Raw genomic sequence first — 19,247 nt, 5'->3', positions numbered from 1 at the left:
GCCTGCAGCCTGGGCTGCTACAGAGCAGAACCGGGCCCAAAGGAGAGCAGACTCTCCTCCACCTCCCCAGCCCCCCTCACATTGCACAAGCACTAATTCCTATTCCATTTTGGTGGGGTTGCAGCAGACTCTCAGCCTGTAAATGAGACAAGATTTGCTTCTGAGTGGCTCTGGCTCATTGCCTTTTCTTTGTGGAGATGGGCCCTTTCTTTTCCTCTCCCTCAAATTGTTGGATTTTTTTTTTAATGACCTTATTTTTCCTTTACCACAACTAAAGGCTGCTCCCAAGAGCCAGCTGAGTGCATCAAACCATTAGCAAATTCTTTCTTCCAATGCAAAAAATACATAAAAAGTCTAGCTTCTGTTTACAAAACATCCGTCCCTCATTAATAAATATCAAATCAACTTCTACATAACAAATGACGTGTCCTGGAACGGTTCATAAGACACACGGCACCACTTGCCTCCTTATTTGGAAGCAGGAGACGATGCAGCGAGCTTTTATAACTATCCTCACCTTTTCTCTTGGGACAGGTAAGTTCAAGAGGGATAGAAAAGCTTTGAGGAATTCTGTTCTCATCTATGTGAGAGGGGATTTGCCTGCGTTAATGATGTTTTTCATATCCACAGTTCCATACCCTTTCTCTTCTGGTACATCTCTCTCTCACAGGTTGAGATCTTGCCTGATCCTTTTCTGATTCAAGTGGAATATTTTTTTTTTAGCGGGGGCTGCTCCGAGGTACGACTGCACTTACTACGATGTTGTTGAGCACCTGAACATTTCCTCTCACAGCAAGCTGCACGCACACATACTGCCCAAGGCAAACTTGAAGGAGCCTCTGGAAGTGAAGATGGATTTTATGCTGGTGGCTATTCTCTCTGTGGTAAGGACCCAAAACTCCTGTCGAGTCTTTCTAACAGAAAGCTGGGCAATTGCTAGATGGGGGTCTGAGTCTTCTGCCAGGCAGGGCTGGGCCAGCAAGGCCACAGGGATGAGAACCAGCCCCTTCCACTTCTTCAGCTTTCTGCTGTTTGAAAGCATTTTGGGAAGATCTGGAGTGTTTTCTCTCACCTACTTCCACGGAAAAGTTCAGAGGCAGGTTCAGACAAACAGCCTGCTTTATAGCAGGCTCTAAAAACAACCCTGCAAACCGAGCAATGCATTTACAGCGCACCGGCATGTAAATGTTAACAATAATCTTTTTTTTTTTTTTCAAACCACTGGACCGTATGCTCCCACTTTTCAGCCCTAGGACCAAGAACCTTGAGCTCCCCTCCTGAGCTGAGTTTCTGCAATCTGTGCTGTCCACTGCAAGAGCAACAGGGCAGAGCTTCTGGGCTCTGCATTGGATGTACCTAAGCAAATCAGCTAAATAGCTTCTTTTTTTGTTTCTCCAGGTTGAAAAGCTCCAGACAGTCACTTTTTACTTCGTGTTGGACCTGGTACGTCCCTCAAGAGCGTTTCTCTCCTGTGATGCCCATCACCATGGCTGGTGCTGAGCCCGGGACTAATTTCTCTCCTGCAACTTCTTCCTCCAGGAGTGGAAAAACGCTTTCGCAACCTGGGACCCGCAGGATTTCTGTAACATTTCCGAAGTCGTTCTGCCCACGAATACATATTGGTCTCCCCCCATCTTCATTTTAGAGCAGTAGGTTCCCCTTTCATTTTTATCCACTGGCTTAAGAGAAATACAATGGATGCAAACTGTTGGTATCATTGTAGGAAATAGGATAAACTCATATGGTTAAAAGTTGTTCCCATGAGCTTTCTGTAACCAAGAACCTTGTAATTCATGGCAACCACACTTTATACAAAGCACTTGTGGCTCTCTAATACTGTAACATCTCCAGAGATGTCCCATCTGGGCTGTAGTTAAAGCTGAGGAAGCATGAGAGACCAGCAGTGCCGTGGAATGGAATGACCCGCAGCAGTTTGTTGTAAGATAGACAACAGACCACTGTGGGTCTGACGGAGCGATGGGCACCGCTGTAGCTCGGGGTGGGGGCAAAGGGAAGGCAGCTCTGCAGCACAGCAGAGCCAGCAATGAGCCCCTGCCCCAGGTAAGAGGGGGAAGCAGAGGGGAGAGGGGAAGGAGTTGCCTTAGGAGGTGCAGAGCAACTACAAACCTTAGTCCAGCCCTTCTTCAAGCGTCAGGTTTCCTCTCCTCACTGCTACGTCCCGTGGCTGGGTGACGGCGCAGAGCCCCCCTGAAAGGACGCTTACAGCCCAGCCTTTTGCGGGACTGAGGAGCACTGCAGCATCTTGGAGCTCGGTTGTTCTCCACTTTTGTTTCCTCCAGAGTGAACGGACAAAACTCAAACTTGGATTATATGGCCGTCATGCACAACGGCAGCTTCAAATCTGCCCAGCCCTTCCAGGTTACCTTAACATGCAGCTTGATGATCCTCAAGTTTCCCTTTGACACCCAGACATGCAACTTGAGCATAGCTTCGTTTCTCTACCCAGGTACAGCGGCAAGCTGAGTTTTACCACAGCAGGGCTACATTTGCAGAAGGAAGAATAGATGAGATGGACCCTGGCTAACTCCTGGCCTCCCTTAGCAGCACCACACGCTCACACGGGGTTAGCAGGGTTGAAGTCATGTAACACCAGGGAAAATGAGCTAAAACACTGTCATTCTGTTTTGGCATGTTTCCCAGCAACATTTCTGGAAGCATCTGGATGTTCTGTGGCAAGTCCCGCCCCCCCGGGATTGATCTCTACAGACCAAGTGACTAGCAGGCTTCCTGCACTAAGGCTACTTGTTCACGTACAATTTTGCAGGACTGATCTTTAAACAGACCTGTAAGCCATGGAAACAAGAGGAAATTAAGGACTGCAGTCAGAGTTCATCCCAACAGGAAGGGTTGAAAAATAAACAGAGGTGACACAAAACCCTCCAGCTCCCATCCACAAAGGACAACCGTCCTAATTCACCAGAGATTTCCCCTCTGAGCCACATTCCCAGAGGTCCAGCCAAGTCTTTTCACCAGAGTCCCTTTTAATTTCTCCCTGACGGGCTAAGAAACCCCAGCAGTGCAAGAAATGTTGCCTTTCCCCATCTGCATGCACCCTTGGTTGGGAGGGAAAGGGAGAGGAAATAACTGACCTCTAATAAATACCTAAATTCTGCAGCTTCTCTCTTCCTCTCCCTCCTGCCCAAGCAGTAACAGACCTTGTCATGAAGACAAAACGGACACCAGCTGAGATGATGAAAGACAGCCAGAGTTACTTCCTAACTGATGGAGAATGGAAGTTCACCAACCTGAGCATCATTGAATACATAGAAGAGCTGGATAATGGAGAATTTTCTGTGGTCACCTATGTGGTATGACAGTATTTTCGTATTATGTTGCACTGATTGGCCACCAAAAAAAAAAAAGTACAAAACAAGATAATTTTCTACATTAGGGAACAAGCATTCTCCCAACACAGTAAGTTATCTCCTGCACACCTAAATTTTGTCCATCTTCTTCAACAGATTTCCATGGAGAGACGACCCACTCTGTATATTCTGAACCTGATCCTCCCAACGTGCGCCCTGTATCTTCTGGATATGGCTGTGCTGTTTGGACCCAGCTCTCTCGAGGAGAAAATCAATTTCCAGATTGCCATCATCCTCGGCAGCTCCATGTTAGCTGTGATTCTCAACAACATCCTCCCAACTTCCTCCAACAAACCACCCATAATAGGTACCCATCTTTATTGAACAAAAACTAACTGATTTTTACACAGGTACCAACCCTCGGGGAGGTCTTCGGGCATTTATGGACGCATTGATGAACACTGAAGTAATGAACAGCCAAGCTTTATCAGCTTGCTGCAGTTAGAAATTTCCCCTCCCCACCAGGCAACTGAACACAGACAGGATGACAGATTCAAGAAAACGATGCCAATTATCAAGCGCTTTCTTTGTTTTCATATCATTCTGCAGTGGTATTCTTCCTAGGCACCTTCCTGCTCATGATCATGGCTGTGTTAGACACCTTCTTCCTGTTGCACCAGCAGCGCAAATCCCTACGCTTAGACAAGGTTCTCAGAAGCTTCCAGCAAGGTAAAGCAACCCATAACCTTTTAAAACAAGTAGGTTGGGTTACCTGCATTTTACTGCAGGTTCTGTCGAGCGAGGGTGGGTTTCCTCAGGGCAACCAGTGCCCCAGGCAGTATCAGTCATGGTAGTCACCCCCTACACTGACACGTGCTATTTACTCTTTGCAGACGTGCACGCCAAGCTGGCGATGAAAGCCAAGAACAATCAGACCATGAAACACCTCGCCAAGGAAGGCGCCCAACTGCTGAACCTTCCCAAGAAGACCCAAGAGAAAGGGCAGCCAGCCAAGCCCCACTGGAAACTGCAGGAGCAGGACCCATTTCTACCAGTTCTAGAGAAGGTGCTTCTCTACAGTCACTTCTTTCTGTCCCTGGTTTTTTTTGCTATTGTTTCTATAAAATGGAGCAGCTAGATACCAGCTCTGCACAGTGCTCATTCAGTTGTTCTCCACTGTATTGCTTCTAACCCCTCCACTGTAATTATTTTCCTGCTTGATTCATAGAGCTGCAATTGTTTAAGTTCCCTAAATAAAAAAAAAAAATTAAAAAAACAAACACCACAGGGCATGAGATCTGCATGCTTAGTGCTTTGTACTCTAGTTCAGTAGAACCGCATACGTTCTTAAAAGTATTCTGTGGGCTAGCAAAGCATTTGAATAAAACAGCTGTGGAATTGGGGGATAACACCTTCATTCTATCCATCAGGAATTCTTACCGCAAACGTGACCATCAGAAAACAGGAGTTAAGGCCTTTCTGTTATGGAGTTGTTTCGATTCTGGGGAAAGGTGTTTAAGAATTCCACCTCAGATAATTAAATAAAACAGTTCAAGTCTGAAGCGTTTGTACTGTTGTTTCTGTGAGTTTCAGTGAGATCCGCATCATTCAGAAACCCAGGACAGAAAGAACAATAGGATCACCAGGATTAAAGTGGTGATACTTGGGATGTTTTAAAAAATAAAATAGTAACTTTTTTTTTAATTACCTCAACACATGTACATTTCTTCAACTCCTTTTGCAATTGGCTGTAACTAAACCATCACAACCAACCTAGAAAACAGCCCTAGTCCTCTGCTGTAGAACTAGTGAGACGTAGCTCCCACCGCATCGCAGATCACTACTAAATCTGCTCCAGCATCTCAAAAGGCTTTACACGTTCAACTTCTCAGCAACTATTTGCCTGCAATGGCAAAAGAACTACACTCCCTGCACCACATGGTTACAGAGGGGAACAGACAGGTTATTTGCATTACAGAAGATGCAACAGGACTCAGTTTTACCAACAGGTCTAGCTGGGATCTTGGTCCTTGCTGCAAGAACAAGCTCACAGTAGAAAAGACAAATTCCAGGAAAACTGAGCTATTTGCAAGTTAGTGTGTTGTTCCACATTTCCCAAAACCTTGCAACCTCATGTCTAAGATCTAAGCCACAGACAGGAGGGAAAGCACTTTATTTAAAAGATCATAGAGCCTGACAGTCGTTAGACAAACTGCTTCCAGACAAGTTTACAGATCAGCAATCGGTTTGTGGGGCCAGTACGGGTATTTCTCCTTGTCCAGTTTGGTTTCAGGGAAGGCTTCATGCAAGTCTTCAAATGTCATCTGTTCAAAGGGAATCATGCTTCTGAGCTTCTGAAGCTTGAAGTGGGAGCAGAGACAAATAAGTTACGTGTCACTCGTCAGCAAGAAAGAGCAAAGCACACACAAGTAAGAACAAGGCATGTGCCAGGCTGGGTTAAAAAGAATATTCACTAAGCAAAGTCCAGACTTACTTGTTGCTCATACTGGGCAATACGAGCTTTGGAAGCCTGCACGTATTCAGCAGTGCTCTTTGCCTGCAGGAAAAGAGAGGATGTGGTGAATACGGTTATGATAAACACAGTGACCTAGAGTGAACCTGCAACCCCATGCTTTAAGTTGACATTAAAATTCATCATTGTTACACCAGGTAAGTGGACAGAGTGTTGATTAAATCCCAAACAGCCAAACCCTTTCACGTGCAGAGACCTCTTGCTTAGCCTAAAGCCAGAGACACGTGCGAAGACCAGAGCCATGCTCTAGCTCAGGCTGCCCTGCCTGTGCAGATGCACGTACAGAACATCCCTTCCCTCTCACCCCTTCCCATCCTCGCAGAAGTCAGAAACAACCCTGGCATTAGGGAACAGTTTAAACACTTACAGCTTCCTGCTCTTGGGCATCAATTTTGGCAGTTTGTGTATCCACTGGCTCAGGAACCTTTAGTGCACTGAACTGTAAATCGAAAAAGAGCATTTTTTTTTAATAGGGTTTGTTTGATTGAAATAATCCTTCACACCAAGGTCATTTTCCCTAGCAGCAGGGAGAACTTGCCCTCCTTTCTTCCTAGAATATGCTTACAAGAGTGTAAGTTAAGGAGCTTTCAAAACTGATCACTCCAGCTTGACGGTGTCCTTCACAAGTAGCATTGCTCACCTGTGAGCTTAAAGCAATCTATCACCAGGACACGTAACATTACACACATCTATCACAGCACTGTAGAGAGCAAAGCACAGCATTGTAAGGAAGCAAGGAAGTCTAATACCAAAGACTTATCATTTCACAGGCTTATTTCCCGCAAGTCGAAGTTCCCAGATCCATCTGAGGTCACTGGGTCCTCCCAGCCTTGGGAGGCCAATTTTCACAGCGCCAGTGACACCACGAGCCCTTCAGCAAAAGCCTCGCTCGTGCTTTTCAATTCCTGCTTATAAAGAGGATGGCAACCCCTGCAGGCATCCGCCAGCTTTACGCATTCCTCAGCGTGCAGAGCCACCTTCTTCCATTCAGTGAGTTAGAATCACAGAATCACTATGGTTGGAAAAGACCTGTAAGATCATCAAGTCCAACCACCAACCCAACCCCACCATGCCCATTAAACCATGTCCCACAGTGCCACATTCACACATTCCTTGAACACCTCCAGTGATGGTGACTCCACCACTTCCCTGGGCAGAAATACTTCGAACGTTTGCTTCAGGAGAGGCACTACCCAAGAATTCACACCTGCAGCCAAAATAATTGATCAAATTTTTTTTCACCAACTTTCTCACCATACAGTGCCGCAGGTTTCCTCCTGAAAGATGGCACTGAAGTGACCTCCTCAAGGTTAGCGACACTGGTCTGCAGGATGTAAAGCTGGGGCACCTGCTAGTCAAAACCAACCTCCTCGGCCAATTCCAGTGTTTCCCTCTCAACACCAAAGACATTCCCCACTTAAACCTCCAAAGAGCAATACCCAGCTGGCAAAGATACTGACCTTCTTCTGAAACTCATCCACCATGCCAGCTTTAGCAACAACAGCCTTGTAGTGAGCCCAGTCGATGGCTGGGGGTTTCTCTGGCAGGGCGGCCAGCCTAAGGAGACGGAGGACAGCAGTCACAACCAGCGCTAGAACTAACCCCACGCTATCATTTGCTCTCAGCCAGTTACTTTCCAGAGTGTCAACAGAGCCTGCTAAGTTTAGTTTAAGTATCTTCAGATCCATCATTAACAAGCAGTGATGAACCAATTCTGCAAATCCCTCCACCCTTGAAACAGACTGCGCTATATGGACAAGAAGAGTTCAGCCTACAGTCCTGCTTTGCTTCAAACTACTATACAGCATCTGTAGGTGCAGCCCTGTAAGAAAGGATTAGGCAGTTTTCACAATACTGAGTTAGAGGCAATCGGCAATATTAACTGCAATAGCCAACAACATTTGTATCAGGCCACAGATGCTGAAGGATTTGAGAAGCCTCGTGAATCCATACAGCATTTAACAGAATAACAAAGCTTGCAAAATGTTTTGAACATGCCAAAGCAAACTGCTTTCACAGAACTGCTTTTTTATGCTGCACCTATTGTTTTACGCTGGAGAGGATTAAGTAAAGATTATTTGCCAAAAGAAGCCACCAGCTGTCTTGAAGGTGACCTGTTTTAATGCCTGTCAGGTCACTTCTTTGAGACCACAGTTACCAATGGCAGCTCAAGCCAGTACCACAAAGACTGAATGGTTCAGCTGAGGGATTGAACTGCCCCACAAGCAGGAGAGGGGCAGACACTCACCGGGCTGACAGCGCATCGTTGCGGGTCTTCAGGGCATTGAACATAGCCTTCTGGTTCGGGGGCACCCTCTCGGCGAAGGCCGCCCAGTCAATGGCCTTGATGGCAGCTCTGCGGCCCGCCATGCTTCCAGGCTGCGCTCAGGAGAGATGCCACCAGGCGGGTTATGCTGCGGGGGGAGCAGGCAGGGGCCAGCAACCGCGGGCCGGGGGAGGATGGCTCCAGCCCGGGAACGTTGGCACCGAGCCGGCCGGGCAGCACCGCGGGGAGCGAGCTAGGGCTGGGGGGACGAGGAAAGGGAGCACCGCTCCCTCAGCTCAGCCCCGCCGCGGCCTTACGCCCCCTCCCCCGGCCCGGCCCGGGCCCCCCAACACCCAGGCTCCCCGCGGCTTCCACCGGCCTGTTCCCTCCCCCAGCCCCGGGAATCCCTGTTCCCCCCGCCCGGCTGTCCAGCCGGTCCCCGCCCCCAGGACCCCGTTCCCGGCTCCCCCGGCCCCGCTCCCCCCGGCCCCGCCGCGCCGCTTCCCCTCTCTCACCTTCACTGACCGCCACCGCCGTCCCCAGGCGCAGACGCGAGCAGCGCCGGAAGTCCCGCCCCCGCCGCCCAATCAGAGCGAGGCCCCACCGGAAAGTGTCATTCCCGTCCTTCCCGGTGACCGCCGCTGGTGCCCCGGAAGTGCTTTGCGCGCCGGAAGCGGCGGCGGAGCGGGCAGGTGCAGCGGGTGGTGATGGTGGCGCGGGGGCTCTGAGCGGCACCACCATGGCCGAGCTGGCGGCGGCAGCGGAGGGACCGCCGCGGGGCCGCACGCCCAGTCCGGGCCCCGGGGGGGCGCCGGGGCCGCCCAGCCCCCGTGCGGCCGGAGCGGCGGCGGGCTCCGGCGGGGCGCTGTCCCCGCCCGGCGCGGCCCGACCGCCCGCCGCCTCCAAGTGGGTGCGCCTGAACGTGGGCGGCACGTACTTCGTGAGCACCCGGCAGACGCTGTGCCGGGAGCCTAAGTCCTTCCTGTGCCGCCTCTGCTGCCAGGACGGGCCCGAGCTCGGCTCCGACAAGGTGAGGCCGCGGCGGGGGCCGGCCCCCACCCCCGGGACGGCGAGGCCCCGGGTCCGGACGGTGACCGCCCCTCCTTGAGCCGCCTTAGCCCCCTCGGCAGCCGCTGTCACCGGGGAGCAGCGCCCCGGCTTGCTATACGGGCAGGGTGACAGCCCCGGCTGCCGGTGTCCCCAGGGCCAGAACCCCCGAGGCTGCTCTGCGGCCCCAGCAGCCCCTGACCCTGCGGCGTGGGTAGGCCGATCTCCACAGCAGCCCCGCTGCCGCGGTCCCCGGGGCACATGTCGCTCTGACACGCGCCATCTCCTTGTCCCTCGTGTCCCATTACATGGCCACAGATTTGGCCACATCCCCAAGTCTGCCCTCGTGCCTGTAACAGCCGGGTGCTGCAGGCACCGATGCCCTCCACCTCCCGCAGTGACATGACTCCCCTCAAGGAGCAAACCAGCACCTTCCCACACTGGTTATAGCAGAGAGGGAACTAAAAGGAAACTTTCCTAGAAACAGGAATTTTAATGATTTCTCACCCTGAGCATGTATTTGTTTCAGGGTTTTTTTTTAAATATTTCACTTTGCTCTTATAAAAGATCACAGTGCACATTCCTTACATGGGTGGATGGTTTTGAAATCATTGCAGTTTATCTTAAGGATTTTGCAAACAGTTATTCTTGTAATTGCAAGTTTTCTGTAGGATCTGCTGCCTGAGGTTTTGTGACTATTTTGTGGGTAGGTCAGACTGAGAATTAGTCAGGTGTCTTGTCACTCCATTCAGAGTTTCATCAAAACATAAATCCTGATTGTGATCAAAACAGCAGTCACCAGCATCAGTGAATAGAGGAGAGAACATTTCAGAATGTTTTTTCATAGTTTTTAATTGCTTTAGAGCAGATTGATTGGCAGGACAAACATTGCTTTAAAGTGATTTTAGGGAGTGATATGAAAGACTTCTGGACAGGCTTTGTCAACAGTTCATCGCTGGGTCAAGACACACTTTTCGTTGTGAATTGTTCATTTGATGACAGTAGTTACTGCATTGCTAGAGACATGGCTGGTGCACTGCAATGTGCATTTTCAGTAGTAGAAAGAAGAAAAAAGAGAGCTACTTAAACCATCAGATGCTGTTAGCTAGAACTGGAGATCCAGTTTTCGTCCAGAGTATCCTAGTAAAACTAGTCTGGAAAACAAATTCAGGCACAACTGCCAGCTTTTGGGTTTTATTATTGCAGTGAAGAAAAACTGCTAAGCCCTGCTTTTCTCTCCAGGTATATAAACTCTGTTGGTAGAAGTGCTTAATTTAAAGCATCTGCCAGCATTATTGAGCTGCAGCATTTGTAGCTGAGTTCAGATACTGAAAAAGAAAATGTTGCTTTAAATGTGGAGTCATTAGTACACCTTTCACAGGCAGATGAACCCAGGTTCTCAAAGAGAAACCGTTCAATTTATTGTTTTCAACTGAAATTATTTTTTTCCTGGTACCACTTAACCATCCCTGCTTCATTCCTGTACACACTCAACAGGATGAGACAGGGGCATATCTCATCGACAGAGACCCCACATATTTTGGTCCAATACTGAACTACCTCCGACACGGGAAGCTCATCATAAACAAGGAGCTTGCAGAAGAAGGTAAGAGAAAAATACAGGGTGAGAACTGCAAACGCTGTTTGATCGCTGTATCCAAGAGCCATCATCAGAAACTGGCCTGAGCGCGTAGGGTTCCCTGCATGGCAATGTGTAAGGGTGTGAGCAAGCCGCATTTCCCAGTAGTGCTGTTAGTACCATTAGCTTCTCAGAAGGATGCTCATTAACAGGGATTAAATAATGATTCTGTGTCTTCCTGAAAGCAGAGGCCTACAGCTTACAACACAACCCATCACTGTTCTGCTTAGCTCAAAGAGTTCTGTTAGCAGAGCAGAAGATCTGTCAGCACATCTCCCCTCCCTCCACAGACAGCAGTTCTCTACAAGCAGGCAGCCTAACGGGGCTGTGCGAGCAAAGTAGAGATTGTGCCACGAGGTTTCTGATAATCCCAGGGAAAGGGGAATAAGCTTTCTTAAAGATCCTCTAAGTCACAAAAGGAGACGACAGCTAGTTGGTCATTTTCTTTCAGTCTGGGAGCATGAGATCAGTGGCAAGTTCTATTCAGCATGTGGGGATTTTCTCACACCTGGGCTAGATTTGCAGTCAGGAGCAGGTGTTGCATCCTTGTAGCAGAATCACCTTCATTCTACCCTGTACAAAGTAACAGAATTTCTCTCTGCTTTTGGTTCCTTTCTAGGGGTACTGGAAGAAGCCGAGTTTTACAATATCGCATCTCTTGTGCGGCTGGTGAAGGAGCGGATACGGGATAATGAGAACAGAACCTCTCAAGTAATGCACAGGAACATTTGCGTTATGAAGTCGGTCATTTTCTGTAGCGCAGTAGATGGACGTATGTGGCTGTAGACACTTCTAGTAGCAGTTCTTTGGTTTAGTAGTCATCTTTAAAAGGGAAATAAGTGCTTTTAGGTGGATCCAAGGCACAGCTAGGGAAGAGTATCCATTATGGCTTTATAAGCACAGACCACTGAGTCATCTTGTCAGCACTGTAGGGAAAGACAATGAACAGTTAAACAAGAGGGGCCAAGACCAAAGATGGGTAGTTATAAAGCAAAACGTACTGCCTTGGTATGTAAAGAATAGTTCAAACTCTTCCTTCTCTAAACCATTTTCTTCCCTTTATATCTGTGTTTCTGTGGCAATTTTTCCCATTGCTGCTCAGCTGATAACACACACAGTAGATTTAGTTTCAGAAGATAAATGTTTTCAAAAAGCAGTAAATGGCTTTGAAAGTCAAAGAAGTTTTACTTTCACTGGCCCTTAGACACCTGGAAGGCTTTTAAGAGAAGTGTGCCAACCACATGTACCTGTTTTAGAATTGGTTGGATGGTCAGAAGCATGAAACCTCAGAAAGCCTGTGGGGCTCAGACTTCCTCAACGAGACAACAGAGCAGGAGAGGCTTATTAATTTCCTAGCTTGATACAGGTATAACAATTACTAAACTCACACTTATTTTTATTCTCTGTGCTTTAGGGACCTGTGAAGCATGTGTACAGAGTCCTGCAGTGCCAAGAGGAAGAGCTCACACAGATGGTGTCCACTATGTCCGACGGGTGGAAATTTGAACAGGTACCATTACCAAAGAACAGCAGAATCCCTTTGAAAGCTGCATATGCAGTAAGCAGAGTTGGCTATTTAATTGCAGTTCACACTGCTCTTCTCTCTTGAATAAGCAGTCTGAACTGAGCTGCAGTCCACTTATGTAGAATAACTGACAGGGAAAGGCAGAATTCACTCAAACTGCCAAGAGAGATTTCATTTTTCTCTCAGGACTTGTATGCTTGTCTAATCCCAGAGCAATTCTTCCCTTCTCCTGCATTTCATCACTTATACCAGGCCCCAGTACAACAGTTTTATCCAGAAATATTAATAGAGCCATGAAAAAACACAGGATGACTTTTCTGGAAGCTCAGAGCATTTGCTAAAGAGGCGCTGAGTGACATGAGAAATACACTTCCTGCAGATGCCTTTGTAATGCGGCCTGTTTCGGAGCTAGGTGTCACTGAAGTTGCATATGGCATTAGTTCCAGATTTGGTTTCTGGAATCAAACAGTCCTCTTATTTAGGAAGACAGAGAACTGGAAACCAGCTGGCCTGCATGTTAATGCTATATTAAGAAACTGCAGAATAGGCCCTGTGGATTACAGCTCGGCTGTCTTCCCAATTAGTCCAGCTTCAGTACAAGTGGATGTTGTGGGAAATGTGCTGACACAAAGCGAGGGATAGGATTAGCAACAGCACTTTGCATCACTTGTTCATATATATCTGTTCTGTAATGCCTGAAAACTCCTATTGCATAGTGGAGAGGCAGCCAAAAACTCTTGCCCCTGTGAGCCAGTAGTGAAATCTTGGACCAAGAGCCCCTAGCTGCTTTATGGAAATGCAGTTCTCCAACACCCAGGTTTTGCTGTCCAACAATTTACTTAACAGATGTTGCCTTTCACACATGCACATACACATCCCCAAAACCAAAAGGCTATAGGCAGTGCCCACAGGAGTCTGCACGCTTACATTTTTCCTAGTCTTGCTTTTCAAATCTGTAACGATAGGGTCAAGATACTGGTTACAGGCAAGTGCTGGCATGTTCCCTTCCTGTTCATTCCCTCCCTTTGCCATCCACAACCTTTGCACAAACCAGAGATCCCTGGCAGCCTCCTCCTTTCTGTACACCGAAGCACCAGGAAAATTCCCTGCACATCCCATTCCAGCACACTCCCTCCATTAGGAGCTGTTCTTGCCCTCCCCTGGGACTTGCATTCAGCTCAAACACCCCCAAGGGCAGCAAGCCTAAACAGGACAGACAGATACGATGCTTTGGTCAGGGCTAGACCTCACACAGCAGTACAGCCACTCTCCAGCTGTGAGATGTCCAGACTGGGTCACAGAGCAGGAGCATGGCAGTGGTGCAGCACGAGATGTGTCCCACGCTGAAACGGGCCCTGCTGGGAGGCACAGTGTAGCTGCCGTTAAGGTCTTTTCCCAGATGTGCAACCCAGTATGGCTTCTACGCTCCCCCAAATCACACCACTTGGCATGCTGAGACGTGTTAGGAAAGATGGTAACAGATCTACATATTGGGGACAAAGAGAGCCTATTGCTAAATCTTAGCCTGGATGCCAGCGATTGAACAGAGCAGACATTCCCTTCATGGGCTCTTTGGATCCAGTCACTTCCTAACATCAAAAAGACTGGTTCGGAAACCTGTATCTTTTTTTATCCTGTGTCTATCTTTTGTCCCCAGCACAAACATCAAAACCCATTTAAAACAGTACTGGAGGTCAGTCAGTACAACAGCCCCCCAAATCTTCCTGCAGCTGCACTGTAGCCATATAGTCAGTCATCTGTCTAGGAAGGCTGTTGACTGCATCTGTCTCACTTAAATATGGAACTCTCTCTTCTAAAATCCATTGGGACATGGAAGTTAGGGTGCACGCTGCATATTAAAGTTTCCTAGATATACACAGTTGCTAAGATTCACATTGCTTTCTTCAGATCACTTAGATTTATTATCTGGAAAGCAGAACTGAGTTGTAAATGACAGATTAGCTCCGCACTCCAGGATGTCCTTTTAATGTAATAATGATAAAAGAGACAGATGGGATTTCTTCGACCGAGTCCAGACCCCTCATCACAACAGTAATAGAATATAATCCCATTTATACATATATAAAACTCCATCTTGACAGCATCTGCGTAAAGAATAGTGCCAGTTTGCCACATGTCCCCTAGTTAATCTAACATCTGTCTGGGGTGAAGAATTGCCTTTCCAGTTTTTACACATCAAAGTCAAAAGACAAGTTGGGAGGCGAGTTCAACATAGTCTGGACCAGGAAGTCTGCGTTGCCTGCCCCATATCTGAATTAGCTGGATATTATATATTGCAAAATTTGATGTGTTTTTCCTTTTTCTGCCCTCAGTAATTGGAAAATATTCTGTTGTGTTCAGCATTACAGTATCAGGCTGGAATTTCTTCCTGGGGCTCCAGGTGCCACGAGAGGGCTCTGGAGCTCAGCTGTGTCTCTGCCTTACACACACACAGGAAAACCTGTGACACGGGAGGCTACGGGGAGACACTTCAGGGTCAGAACAGGTCTCACTAGACAGTCATACCTCACAAAGCAATTGTAGGAATAAAGCAAAAGTCAAGACTTACTGATAGTTACCTTGTCTGTCTCCTATTGCACAGCTAATCAGCATTGGATCTTCCTATAACTACGGAAATGAAGACCAGGCAGAATTCCTCTGTGTTGTGTCCAGGGAGCTCAACAATTCTACCAATGGCATTGTCAAGGAGCCCAGCGAGAAGGCAAAGGTAAGGCATCTGCTCAGGTGTATTGACTTCAATTCCCCTATGCAAAGAAAAAGCCCTTCTTACACTAGCAGATCTGTAATTTGCCATAGCAGATCGTGTACCAGCTTTCCTATTTCCTTTTGCATGCATGATCTTCCCCTCTTGGAAGATTTCCTGGTTTATTGTAGGACAAGAGCTAAGGCTCTTTGTATGTTTCAAATTAAGACAAAAAAATTGGAGGAAAGAGATAGACTTGAAAAGGGAGGACAGCATAGCAAGGACCTTTGAGATTGGTCACATTTTGTGGTTGAAGGGTATTGCAGGGAGAGACAAGCTTGCTTTTTTTTCCCCTCTTTCAATCCACTTTTTTTTTCCCCAGGATAGCAACAAAAGGCGACATTCTTAACTCCTGGCAGGCAGCTAAGTAGGATTTGTAGAGAAGGGCTCAGTCAGCTTTAACCAGCCTGTCATTTGTTACAGTAGCATAAAAGCCAGCAAGCTACTCTCACATTAGTCTGTCTTTCCTTTTTCTGAAAAAAAAAAAAACCCCACAGCAAAAAAGGACTCTGAATATGAACTTTTGCATCTAAACTTGTCCAAGGTATTTATAGAAGCTCTCTTTTTCAGATTCTTCAAGAGCGAGGATCACGGATGTAATTCAAGTGTCCGCTCCGTTAAAACTCCCAGATGTCAAAAGGGCAGTCCAGCTGGGCAGAGCACCTCTCCGCAGTGCAACCTTGCCCTTGTACAGTAACCAAGCTAATGCAAAGCAAAGCAAAGCCGAGCCTGTCCTGCCAATGGCGAATAATTCTGGTCATAACCAAAGGCTTCCCTCTTACCCTGGAAACCAAGGAAGGAAAAGACTCTTCCGGTCGGGTAGTCCTTTCCACAAGTATTTGTTTTATTTTCTTGGCCAGCGCTGTATTGAATTTTTCCAACAATGGCTGGGCCGGATTCCCAGTCAGAGCCTTTGCGAAGGTTGCTCAGGTCCACAGGCCCTTGTAACCAGTCCCACCTTCCACAGGCTGGCATAGGTGGGAAGATCTGTCTTTGAGCTGTGCAATTTCTTGCACCCAGGTCTGCCACCAGAAGAGTGCAGGGACCTTGCAGTGCTCGCCCCTCCTGATCAGCCAGCCCCCCAAATCAGAAGAACAGGGCTTTAAAAGGAGGAACAAAACAACCACTCAAAAAACCCACACAAACTTTCTCCATCCTTGCTTTGTATTTGTTCCTTGTTCAATTCCCCAGAGCTGAGTTTAGATACTAAGGGGAGGGGAGTCGTGTGTACGTCTAGCACACGTCTCGCTGTTAACAGTATTACATATGGGCTCCTGGCATTTTCCAAAGCCCATTACTTTGCATGCATAAACAAAGAGACCTGTGTTCACCCAGAATAGCGATAGAGTGATAGTTCTGGCCTTTACGCTTCTCTACTGAAGAAGAGTGGTGACATCTTCCCCTCCAATACCCTGTCACGGCCATATCTTAGCCTGGTGCAAAGTCACAAGGTTAGGGACTTGTTGCTGCCAAGTTCAGCTTTGCCTTGTTTGTTTCCAGCAGCATGGGCTCTTGTCTCCTTCCTTCTCACCAAGGGAGGACTTCAGGCAGAATTTATTTTGTACTGTAGCAAGCAGGTAGGTTTGTTTTACCCCATGAGATCCTTTGCGGAGGAGATCCCCTATTTTCATGCAGTGATTTATCTGCAGCCCCCTCATGTCCCCACCTTTAAGAGATCACCTCAAATTACAGAGGGCCATCACAGAGCTGGGGTGGGGGGTTTGGTGAAAAGTTGCCAAACTGTTGTAATGTTTCTTGTCCAAAGTGATGTGTCAACTTCTGTGACTTTTCCTTCTTTTTTTTTTTGGAATGCCTTGGATGGATGTGCAAAATGTTCGTTTGTGCCTCTCTTGAATTCTGATCTTAGCCAAACTGCAGTCACTGGTTCCCCTCTGTTAATCTGTGCCATCCCTAACCAAGGGCATGTCCCTCCTAGTCTGGTAAATGGAATTTCTTAGGAATTTGCTGCATGTTTTTCCCCTTTCATCCTGGCTTTGTTCTTTGTAGCCCAAGTGTCCAGGCACTGGGGTCTTTTTGAGTTGAGTCCCAAACTGACATTAAACGCGAAGCTTCAGAAATGCTGGAATTCACAGACATTGACAAGCTCAGAGCAGATGTGCAGCAAAGACCCTGAACGACATCGCTGTGCTCTGCCTCTTTTCACTCCTTCTGCACGTATTCTTGCCTGTTCTCTCCCATCCTGCTTTGCCAACATACCTCCTCCGGTGGAGGCTTTGCCTCATTCTCGAGAAAGACTGGTTAATTATCTGTGCTAGTTTAATCCTGGTAATGACAGACTGTGCCAAATGTCTTTGAATTCACGTTGTGTCAGTTACAGGCTGTTGAAACGCAGCTGGCTTGCCATCACGCTGAAGAACCCAGCTCCTCTTCTTCCCTCCATCTTCCCTGTTTATAATGTGGTGAGATGGTATTGGTGTGATTAGACCGTATGCCTTGGCTGGGCCTAAATAACACTGTGATGTGTATAGATATCTCTCCTCTGTCAGTATCTTGTAGCCTCAGTCATTATCTGTCTGTGCTCACAGCTAAGAAATCAAGAAGCGCATGTGTGCAAGTTAGCAGCCTAAAAAGCCCTTTAACACTCATCTGTCTTCTTTCCCTTCCTGAGAGGAGGGAGTTTCTGGGAACTGGTCAAGAAATATCAAACTAAAGGCAACAGGAACTGGTCAGACTGCGTATCACATCGATGCCAGCTGAGCACCTTGCTGTTCAAACCATGGAACTCAAAGCAACGCTAGTTGCAAAGGGAGACTTTCTGTCCAGTACAGCTCAAGCAGATAAAAATGATACCTCGCTGCTTTTTTGTATCACCAAAAATGCCATACTTGGTGAAGCCCACCGGAGGATTGCCTGATGCAAGAGTGATGCCATCACTCTCCCCTCTGAGCCAGAGAGCCTAAAAATTACTGTTACCAGTTGAGTGGAACAGCTACTTAACTCACATGCATGAGAAAGACTATCAAAGTTGCATCTTGGTTTTCCCCTCCACACTGCTCTCTGCAGCAAGGCCATGCTGGGGGTTGAAGACTGTTTGGGTTCAATTGCAGGGTCTTCAACAGAACACGTTTATGGTAGAAAACCAATCATTGGTACTGGACACTCAAGTTCTTGGGCGATATTTAGGACCAGGCATGCAGTCCATCCCGAGCAGGTACATTCCCAGTGGAGGATTCCTCTTTTCCTGACTGTGCTAGGTCACCTTTATGCTGAGACCAAGGCTGGTCTCGGTGTTATGCACCACTTGCATCCCTTCTGTGCTCAAGACAGGGCTTTTCCTTCCATTGCCTTTCACTCAGTCACAACTATATCAAAACTAGCACTGAATTAGGATGAAACTTGTCCCATTCGCTCTAAAAAAAAAAAGTAGCATGTTGTGGTGAGTAGGGTAGGTGAGCAGGGGTAGATCTACTGGATATCCAAGAGTGCTTGTGCCTCTTGGGAAGGGTCACTTTAAAACATTAATCCTGGGAATGGATAGTATGACACTTTGGGTTTTTTAAACTTTCCCAGTGGCCTAAATTGTTCCATTATGGCAAGACTGGAAATAACCTTTTAAAGTGTCTTTGTTTCTGCACATTTTTAAAAATCGATTTTTCTCAGGGGTGACTGAGTGGGCTGAGGCAAAGGGGGCATGGTTCGCTGCGGGGCGATGGGATGGAGCAGCTCCCCAGTCCTGCAGCTGGGCCGTGGGCTCCTCCCCTCGGGTTTGCCTGCAAACCCAGAGGTTTTGTACAATTTGTCACGTGTCAGTGCCCTTTGCTACTGTTTCTCTTTGTTTATTAAATGTGTTTGAATAACAGTTGAGATGCTGTGATTAATTTTTTTTCAATAAAGATTCTGAAATGGGTTTGAAAAGTTTGAACAAAGTCTGCGGCCTGCTGCTTTCTCTGCATCCATTTGCCACCTCTCCATGCAAATACTGCATTATGGGGAAAGAAATGTGCAAATTGGGTACCTGCTTCTGGCTCAAATTCATTTATAACAATGATTTGCCAAGAGGAAGAATATAATTAGATTTCTGAGTCCTTCTTGGTTACTTTCAGAGAGAAAGGCAAACTGAAGTGTGTTTCTGATTTTCTGTTATACAAAAGAATCTAAACTTCTACATTTATCTTTACCGTTTCCA

The 19,247-nt window shown here is 47.4% G+C and overlaps 3 protein-coding genes across 3 annotated transcripts; 2 read left to right on the top strand and 1 right to left on the bottom strand.

Annotated features, from left to right (window-relative positions):
• The first annotated feature begins 488 nt into the window (after nt 1–488).
• LOC104252821 (5-hydroxytryptamine receptor 3A) lies at nt 489–4,464 on the top strand. The gene is made up of 9 exons (XM_059828386.1): nt 489–534; nt 724–884; nt 1,399–1,443; nt 1,540–1,649; nt 2,301–2,467; nt 3,166–3,329; nt 3,483–3,693; nt 3,951–4,055; nt 4,220–4,464. Exons 1-9 carry the CDS (start codon nt 489–491, stop codon nt 4,462–4,464), a joined length of 1,254 nt encoding a protein of 417 aa, XP_059684369.1.
• Nucleotides 4,465–5,482: 1,018 nt separating this feature from the next.
• ATP5PD (ATP synthase peripheral stalk subunit d) lies at nt 5,483–8,683 on the bottom strand. Its single transcript, XM_059828222.1, has 6 exons — nt 8,641–8,683; nt 8,108–8,238; nt 7,320–7,416; nt 6,227–6,298; nt 5,821–5,883; nt 5,483–5,686 (listed from the first exon to the last, which is right to left on the bottom strand). Exons 2-6 carry the CDS (start codon nt 8,227–8,229, stop codon nt 5,555–5,557), a joined length of 486 nt encoding a protein of 161 aa, XP_059684205.1. The 5' UTR covers nt 8,230–8,238; nt 8,641–8,683; the 3' UTR covers nt 5,483–5,554.
• Nucleotides 8,684–8,864: 181 nt separating this feature from the next.
• Nucleotides 8,865–18,979, top strand: KCTD2 (potassium channel tetramerization domain containing 2). Its single transcript, XM_059828065.1, has 6 exons — nt 8,865–9,155; nt 10,670–10,778; nt 11,431–11,522; nt 12,226–12,321; nt 14,939–15,064; nt 15,671–18,979. Exons 1-6 carry the CDS (start codon nt 8,865–8,867, stop codon nt 15,698–15,700), a joined length of 744 nt encoding a protein of 247 aa, XP_059684048.1. The 3' UTR covers nt 15,701–18,979.
• The last annotated feature ends 268 nt before the right edge of the window (nt 18,980–19,247 follow it).

This window comes from Gavia stellata, chromosome 22 (assembly GCF_030936135.1).
Source record: "Gavia stellata isolate bGavSte3 chromosome 22, bGavSte3.hap2, whole genome shotgun sequence".
Taxonomy (NCBI): domain Eukaryota; kingdom Metazoa; phylum Chordata; class Aves; order Gaviiformes; family Gaviidae; genus Gavia; species Gavia stellata.
The sequence above is the reverse complement of the archived record's forward strand: the minus strand, read 5'-3'. Positions and strand labels throughout refer to the sequence as shown.

Coding starts and splice junctions, on each gene's coding strand:
- KCTD2 (XM_059828065.1), top strand. CDS start 8,865: ATGGCCGAGCTGGCGGCGGCAGCGGAGGGACCGCCGCGGGGCCGCACG. Junction 11,523..12,225: donor ATGAGAACAGAACCTCTCAA/GTAATGCACAGG, acceptor TCTGTGCTTTAG/GGACCTGTGAAGCATGTGTA. Junction 15,065..15,670: donor AGCCCAGCGAGAAGGCAAAG/GTAAGGCATCTG, acceptor TCTCTTTTTCAG/ATTCTTCAAGAGCGAGGATC.
- LOC104252821 (XM_059828386.1), top strand. CDS start 489: ATGCAGCGAGCTTTTATAACTATCCTCACCTTTTCTCTTGGGACAG. Junction 3,694..3,950: donor CAACAAACCACCCATAATAG/GTACCCATCTTT, acceptor TATTCTTCCTAG/GCACCTTCCTGCTCATGATC. Junction 4,056..4,219: donor TCTCAGAAGCTTCCAGCAAG/GTAAAGCAACCC, acceptor TACTCTTTGCAG/ACGTGCACGCCAAGCTGGCG.
- ATP5PD (XM_059828222.1), bottom strand. CDS start 8,229: ATGGCGGGCCGCAGAGCTGCCATCAAGGCCATTGACTGGGCGGCCTTC. Junction 7,417..8,107: donor AACGATGCGCTGTCAGCCCG/GTGAGTGTCTGC, acceptor CCGTCTCCTTAG/GCTGGCCGCCCTGCCAGAGA. Junction 5,687..5,820: donor TTGCCCAGTATGAGCAACAA/GTAAGTCTGGAC, acceptor TCCCACTTCAAG/CTTCAGAAGCTCAGAAGCAT.